Raw genomic sequence first — 8471 nt, forward strand, 5'->3', positions numbered from 1 at the left:
CTGCTCTGTAATCAGTTATTACGCTACAGTTGTGACTTCACATTGCCTGCTGTTTGAGCCAGCAGAGGGAATTCCAGCTATCCCTTCACCTCTCAATTAAAGCCTTGACAACCTTTTCATATTCCCTTCTTGTAAAATAGTTTTCTTATGTTATATTACGCAAACGGTTATGTATCAAGGTAGATGACAGTCGATGGCCATGTATTATACATAATAAAATACCCCCTACTGTATATATAAATTATATTGAAAGTCAACTCAGAGTGCTGTGACCTTCTGCCTTGTTCCTCTATTTGGTCAAAGAATTCCTCAGGTACTTGCAATAGCCCACTAATGTATAGTAAGGATTGCTTTATCCCATATATAAAGCATTGGCATCTGAATCTTCTCTACTTGTAATATCCTGGAGTCTCTGTTAAGAAATGTATAAAGGGCACATTGAGTGTGGTTCCCAGAACAAAGCCTATGATAAAATGCTTAGAATGTTAGTAATCGTGGTGATAAAGAAAAGTCATAAAAAGTAAAGCACAGGGGAGGACATGTAACTCCATGTTTCTTCAGCTCAGTGTAGGAAGGTGCTACTGTTGCTGCCATGTGGGAATTGCCAAGATAATATCACGACAAGACAGCATTTCTCATTATAGTATTGCTCAAATTTGGAGTTGCACTTTTACTCAGAGCATTTAAGCTGCTAATTTGATCATGTGGCATGTTTACTTCCAATTGAAAATCAGTTTTTAAGGGGTATAATTAAGAGCCAGCAACATGTATAACTAAATGCAGTGCTGCCCTGAATGGCATGCGACTGTGTCACTTGTAAACAGACACCTTACTGCAAGTTGCTTTCTGAAACAGGACATGCAGCATCATTGCTAAACCCGTTAGGACCATGATAGCTGCTTGAAGACCTTTTGAGGAAACCACTCACTGCATGCTTGCTAACATGTACCTGTCTTGTTTTTGCCTTACAGAGATTTGTGACATGTTTTCATAACGGTAAGTGCGTGGGTTTTAGGGAAGCAATACAACATTGGTGATATGCCAGCATTGCACTGCACTGTATCTGTAGCCAGGCAGCCTGCTGTGAGTTCCGCTCTGGCTAGTGTTTAAAGGCAGGGCAGCGATTCCTCTTGCACTGACTGAAGGAGGTTGAACTTGATGCTGAAAAAAGCTATGGTGCTCACTTTACATATTTAAATGACAGCGGCTCATCACTGTCCAGGAAGGAAGGATCTGAGGCAAGCAATGCTAGACACTAATGAGCAGGGTCATTTAGGGGCAGTATTGTAAGGTGTGCTGAGTTGTTTCTATCCGAGTCCTTCCTTTAGGGTGAGAGCCCAGCTGCCCTTGCATGCAAGGAAAGCCTCGGCCAGTCTGTGATAGATTGGCAGGCCAGTCTGCCCGTCCAACAAGATTTATTGGATCTACAGAGCTGATTAGGTCTCTGAGCCCTGATCTTTCCTGTGCATTAGCAAGGAGAACTGCAAATAAACATTTTACCACCCTAACTGGAGCAGCAGAAAATGCCTGGTTCAAATAAGCGTCCTTGCAGCAGACAGCAGTAGCAAGTGCAACACTTCCGATGGCAGTGCGTTAGAAGTCGCGTCTCAGCTAGAAATAAATAACTCAGGGAAAGAGTGTAGGGGATGAGACCATCTGCTTTTACTGGTCTCAGTATGTCTGATATGATCTCTCTGTCTGAGCATTCACGTGACATGAGTCATGACATTACAAAAGAACAGCCCTGTCTACTGAGCAGCCCCCTCCCTGCTCCATCTGGCCTTGTCACTTGTCTTTCTGAGCCTGAGCTGTTGAGCCGCACTTCAAGGAAAGGGGAACAAGAAAGCACATTTAGAAAAATACTGCCCTGCTTCACTTGGAAAAATAAAACCCCTGATTTTCCCTCGCTTCTGATTGTGGAAAGGTTGTGGGTGGATAAATGGCATTATAAAATTGTGAGGGTTATTTGTCTCCCCTGCACCCCTCATTTTCTACACCCAAGCGGTGGGTTGCAAACCCTTAATCTGAAGCAATGGGACTGTTTGAGTGATACAAAGCCTTCCCTCACTTCAGTTTGTTTCCTTAAGTGAGAGAGAATGGGAGTACATTTCAAAATCACCAGTGCCATTAAAGAAAAGTGCAAATAAAGGCTTATGTCTCTCTATTCGACTCTGGTGAATTTTCCCGGTTTTGGCAGGCAGAGTTGGACCATGGACTGGGATTCCTATATATTCATGTGCTCTGCATTCCATGACTGCCAAAACCAGATGGTTTACGCTAGAGTATCATTTTCATGCTGCAGGAAAATCATTGAACTCACATGGAATCCACCTGCTTTTAGCAGCTGCTAGCAGCAGGCGGATGCCATAGGAATACATTGTAAATGCCATTTCAGGAGGATTTTACACTTGTTTTCACTACGCAGTGCATACCAAGTATATAAGCATGTTTACGGCAGGTTTTGTAGACCTTTTTTTTGTATTACCTAGAGTAAATGGTGAACATTGTATGGTGGGGACCAAGGTGCACTAAAGTGCATGTGGGTGTGGTTCCCTCAGTGCAATCAACGCTTTTTCTACAAGATGCCCTGGGTGGTCAGCTGTGGGTCTGTTGCTCGTTGCTCCATAGTGAATCAAACTGCACCTCGCTGATTAGTTCTGTCTAAGCTAAAACATCCCACGGGTGGTTTGTGCACCTTCGCAGAGAGGACTCGCAAGTGCAGATATTTTGTACATACCTGCATCGAGAAACATTGATCTTTTTGTCCAGGGCATTGCGCTGCCTTGAAAGTTCAGTTTTAGAATCTGCTCACATCAATCTCAGTATTCCTGAACTCAAGGAATCCTAACTCCCTTGCATTCCGGACTTGGTACTTGTCAGCAGAGCCGGCCTTAGGGGGGGCGAGCCGGGCGACCGCCAGGGGCGCCACGCCCCCCAGGGTGCCTTTTGCCCCTGCCACGCCAGCTCGGGGGAGTCTTTCAAGGACTCCCCCGTGCTGGCGTTGTGGGACAAGGCGCAGCAGGCGGCCTTTTACTGTAAAAGGTGCCCGCGGCGGTGGGTGCATTTAAATGCGCCCCTCCGCCGTGGACACTTTTAACAAGAAAAGGCACCATTAGCCCCCACCACGCCAGCTCCGGGGAGTCTTTCAAGCGCTCCCCCGAGCTGCCGTGGAGGCAGAAGGTGTGGCAGGCGCCTCATTGTCATTGAATGAACCCGCGATGGCGGGCTCATTCAATGACAATGGGGTGCTAACGGCACCTATTTAACCTCCTCGCTGGAGGTTAAAAAATAAAAAAATAAAAGTGCCCATCCTGGCCCCGCCCCCTTCCGCCCCGCCGCCTGTTAACCAGGGGGGCGCGGTGGGCGAGGGGGGCGCCAGGCTGGCCTTAAGGCGGGCCCCTGCTTGTCAGGCACAGCCGTTGTGGTGTTAACTGGCCATTGATAGTAGCAGGTGTAAAATGGTGCAAGTACCTGGGCATCTAATTAGAGGTGTGTTAGCCAGAGATTTCATGCGTAGGGCTGAGCCTGGGGGGTCAGGCCTGGCTCTAGGAGCCCACCCTGGGCCGAGCCCGGGAAATGGCTGCACAAAACGCTTTCTCCAAAGCGCTGTACATACAGCATATTTGCATGTCTATAAATATGTACCGAAGTTGGTACACATTTATCTACCTCAGAAGGATGAAAGGCTGAGTTGGTCTTGCCGAGTTGAGAACCTGCAACCTGCAGATCACACACAGATCGCAGCATAGCAGTTTAGAGTGGGCTCCTATAAGGGGTAGGCCCAATGATGGTTTGAAAATGTGGGGCTTATTTTCAAAGTTGCTCAGGCAGGCGACTCCTTACAATCCCTGTTAATTATCACGTAATTAGCAATAGGGGCTTCACTACTTTTCATCAAATGTCGCGGGTCACTGGATTTGGACGGATACTAAGCCCATACCGTCGGCTGCTCGACGCGAGTAAATTCGGAGCGGCATAATTATCTACCATTGGGATTTGTCTCTATTATTATATATCGGACAACAGTCATACGGACATAATAGCTCTAATATTGGCCCTGATTTGATAAAGGCTTGTGGGAGCCGAAACGCATAACCAAGTAGAGGGCTACTGTTTTTCCATATAGTTACGATGTGTAACAGATTGTGCTATTAAACAATCAAGCTTTACACTGGCGCTGAGTCCTGGAGTCTCCTGTTTTTTCTGATGGTTTGAAAATGGTTGGTCCTTTTATGCAACGGTTCCCAGGGCTAGCAGATGGCGTGGCCCTAAAGGGTCCTCACTCCTCAGGCGCCAAGGCCTAACAGCACGGAGTGGCTGAGCCCACCGCCCCGCCTGCTGCCTCAGTAAGGAGGCACAGGAAAGGGAAGTGGAGCCATAAAATATGACCCCTATATCTAGTACCTTCGCAGGGGGAGTGGTCTCTTTGCACGTTTGCTCCCCCTGCAGCAGGAAGGAAAGCATAACAGTGCTCCCAGCAGCACAACAGCGGCAGCTGTCAATGTGATTCGCCCTGAGAGGGATGCCCAGGGAGGTTGGGGGAGTGAACCTAAGCATGCTGTAGAAAACGCGCAAAGATGGGTGCATATATCTTTCTCCCTCCATACTAGAGGACGCTACAGGTGGCAGAAAGGTAGCATGGGTGAGTGGACACTCATTCGTAGTAATAACTTATCTAGTTGGGAACTGGGCAGAAGGCAACTGCTGAATGAAATGTGCCGCACAATGTGGGCAAGGGCTTGGGGGAAAGGGGCTTGCAAGTTGATGTGGTCAGAAATGACTCCTAGGTTCACGTGGAGAGAGGCTAATTAAAACACAACTGTTGACAAAAAACTGAACAAGGCAATGGCAACATTTTGCAGGGGGGCTGGCTTCTCAACAATCAGGCGTGGGCTCATAAACGTAGGAGTGCCTGGGTATTACCAGAAGAACGGGGTTCACCTGTCGGACATGGGTTGGCACCTCTTTTTGCTGAACTTGGAGGATACCCTAAGAGGGCGAGGCTGTAAACAGTGAACCAGTTTTTGCACCAGTGGGAGCAGCAAAGGGGCGAAAATCCCTTTTTGCTGTGGCGGTAACTCAGGCGATCGGGCAGTGCCAAAACTAACCTCCTGATGGACGGTAAAGAGGATCAGGAGGAAATGGTCCCCTGTTAGCCTGGCATGGCGGCAGGGTAAAAAGAGGAGGGGCACCCCTCTGGGCATCAGCTTCTAGGTGGAAAAAGCAAAGCATAGCGGCACTCCCTGCAGCCCATCAGTGGGAGGCTGGGGGAGTGGGACCTAAGTATGCTGGATAAGGAAAAAGAGAGCCGACTGTATCAAGTGATAGTGTGTAATGTTTAAGAATAATACTGCGGCCTTGTTGTGCCACAAATAGGAAAAGCTGGCCTCCGTTATTTAGCCAAGGTGGCCTAAATCGGGATGTTTTTTTATCTTGCCGGGTGGGGGCCGAACAGTGCCCAAATGTCTATGTTAATATATTCATGGTATGCAAGGTTGACTAGAAAAATGGCGCTAGTTATGATTAATTTAAACGTTTCCCCCTGTCGCACCGCCCCGCCCCCGTGCATACTACTTACCGAGGATTGGCCTGTCATTAAATTTCCCATGCACAGGCAGTGACAGTGCTGGTGCGGGCTGACAGAGGAGAGCAATGGTGCAAGCGGCGAGAACGTGAAAAGCCATCCTTCCAGTGAACACTGTGCTCTTGTCTGAGCTGGTACTTCGTCTGTTGGTTGCTGTCACGTGTCCGTGCAAATCATTTGACTGTGATGCAACTTGCTTTTTTATTTCAAAGAACAGTTTTTTTATTTCAAAGAACAGTGTGCTTATAAGGGACATCCCAATGCGACAAGCTTCCCGAACCGAAAAATCCGCTGAAATAGAAATACAGCAAAATCCCCTGAATGTGGCAATAAATGATGATTAGGTCAGACACTGGTCCCGCGTCAGTATGAGAGTTTGCACGCAGATGAAGAGATAATAATAATAATAATATGGCATTTATATAGCGCTACGAACCCTCAGGTATCTGAGCGCTGCTTATTATTATCCACGGTGTGATGGCACCGGTAGACCCCAACTCCTCCGATGAAATCGTCCCTTTGTGCCAGACAGTGGCACTATATCTGCATCGGACGGCCAGTTGAGAATTTCCTGAATGGTTGCGAAATGGCGCTTGGATAGCGCAACTCTACAGTGTGAATCTTCTCTAGGCACTAGCTAGTGGCTTGTTCCGAGCAAATGTAGCATCACAGACACTCAAAGAGTCGATGAGAGCGGTGACAGATACCTCTTTGCGCCGCTCGTCCTGGCTCAGAACACACACACCTGTAATGACGTCATACACCGGTCGCCGTGCAGCCGGGAATCGCTGCTGTACCTGTCGATAGGCTTTGGTGGCGTCACGTCGCCAGTTTTAGAAAGCAAAGTACGCGATTAGAGTGTATGTAGGAAAATATGAATCCGGAAGTGTTTGGAAAGGAGAAGAATGCCCCATCAAGGAAGTCGCATGCTCTGTGTTGTTTTCTGCAGTGTAGCTGTACGCTGGTTAGGGAACTTCCCACCTTCTGCGCCACGTAAGAAAGTGAAACTAACGTCTTAGCACGCCAGAGGGCGCTCGGCTTATTTTCGGCAACTATTATGTGTTGCTGCCCCTGGTACTCGCAGCTGCAGATATTTTGTACACATCTGCATCGAGAAACAGTGATCTTTTTGTCCCATTGCGCTGCCTTGAAAATTCATTTTAAACTCTGCTCACAGCAAACTCAGTATTCTCGAACTCAAGAAATCCTAACTCCCTCGCATTCTGAACTTCTATTTTCCTGTAAAAACAAGCATTGGCAACGCCAACTGTTTGGGCTTATGTGTAGGCATGGGAAAGGGTACTTGCCAGGGACAGCCGTCGTGGTATTATCTGGCTATTGATAGTAGCAGGTGTAAAATGGTGCGAGTACCTGGGCATCTAATTAAAGGTGGAGGGGGGGAGGGGGTAGAGATTCATGGGTGGGACCGAGCCTGGGAGTCATGCGTGGCTCTAGGAAATGGCTGCAAAAAAACACTTTCTCCAAAGCGCTGTACATGCAGCATTTTTGCATATCGATAATCGTGTACCGAAGTTGGTATGCATTTATCTACATCAGTCTTGCTGAGATGAGAACCTGCAACCTGCATATCACACACAGATCGCAGCAGGGAGCGCTCATCCCGCTGAGCTATCTTCACAGCTATGGTATAGAACTATGACACTCCCTGTTATTCTTTAGTATGGAGTTCATAATTAAAGTGATGGTGGCCTTAACTGTTACTGAGTACGTTTGCAGGACATGTATGTTGTGCCCTCCACTGCATTTTCATGGACAGTGCTAATGAAGCCGTATTGCCTGCAACAAGTGGGAGAGGGGGTGTTGTATGCTATCCTGCCTCCCATGGTAGATTGTGGGAGGCAGTGTTCGGCAATCTTCGGAGTCACGCCCACTTGATGGCTACAGCCATACATGCAGCCCGAAATGAAAAGCTAATGTCATAGCCCGCCCTCCTACATTTCTGTTGCTGGGATTGGCCAGTGATCTGCGTAGCTCCACCCCTGTCCTTGAGTGCCCGTGTCCACCATTTAAGCAGTTCTCATATTTTATTCTTTTTTAGTGGCCGCAGTGTTGCCATGTTCGCTTATTATATTATAAGTGACTTTGGGCTTGTTTTTGCCCAAAGTCCCTTATAATATTAGCAGGTTGCTTGTCGCGGTTTTTGTCCGCGTTTTTCCTTAATTGTGTGCTTATTGTTCCGCTTGTTTGCCAGTCTGTCTGACTTGGCCCCATTTACAAAAAAAATGAATATGAAAGGCGAACATGCTGTCTTGCCTTAAGCTGTTATGCACACGCTGCTGCGAGGCTCGGGCTGATTGCCTTCCTGATGTGAACCTGCAAGTACTCCTTTCTTTTGCATTGATGGGCTCTTTCAATATGAGAGACCCTTTGAAGACGCATTACCTAGCCAAGAGGTAAACACGGGGTATTTACAGCAACATGTAGTTTAGTCATGATGGAAACAAGCATAGACAATAACAATAGTTTAGGGTTTTGTGTAGGCATGGGAAAGGCCCTTGGTAGGCACTGCTATCTTTAGTTGTATGAACGGCACCAGGTGCAAAATGGTGCAAGTACCAGGGCATCTAATGGCAGTGCCTGGCAAATGCCTGATAAGTTTGCAAAAGCCAAAAACTTTTAACATGACTAACTGAAGGACACACACAGTGCTTTTAACTTGATTGGCTGAACGCAGACCAGGTTAAGACATTTCTATTACACCAGTAGCATTTACAGCTCAAATAATTATGCCATAAAAAATGTTTAAGCGCCCCATCTACTGTAACAGTACAAACTTTCTTATTATTATACCATTTAAAATAATAACATGTCCGCCCTATCTGCTGTCACAGTACAACCTTTCTTATTTTGGCTGTAGTGTGATGTT

At 47.1% G+C, this 8471-nt stretch overlaps 1 protein-coding gene across 1 annotated transcript in view; it reads right to left on the reverse strand.

The window, feature by feature from the left end:
- LOC138491448 (gamma-glutamyl hydrolase-like) overlaps positions 1 to 6542 on the reverse strand; it is a 304916-nt gene extending 298374 nt beyond the window's left edge. Inside the window, exon 1 of the mRNA XM_069617967.1 lies at positions 5579 to 6542. Within this exon, the coding sequence (XP_069474068.1) occupies positions 5579 to 5840 (262 nt within the window). The 5' untranslated portion in view covers positions 5841 to 6542. The remainder of the gene's footprint in view (positions 1 to 5578) is intronic.
- Between the last annotated feature and the right edge of the window lie 1929 nt (positions 6543 to 8471).

The sequence above is a fragment of the Ambystoma mexicanum genome, chromosome 10, assembly GCF_040938575.1.
Source record: "Ambystoma mexicanum isolate Mex_15411 chromosome 10, UKY_AmexF1_1, whole genome shotgun sequence".
Taxonomy (NCBI): Eukaryota; Metazoa; Chordata; class Amphibia; order Caudata; family Ambystomatidae; genus Ambystoma; species Ambystoma mexicanum.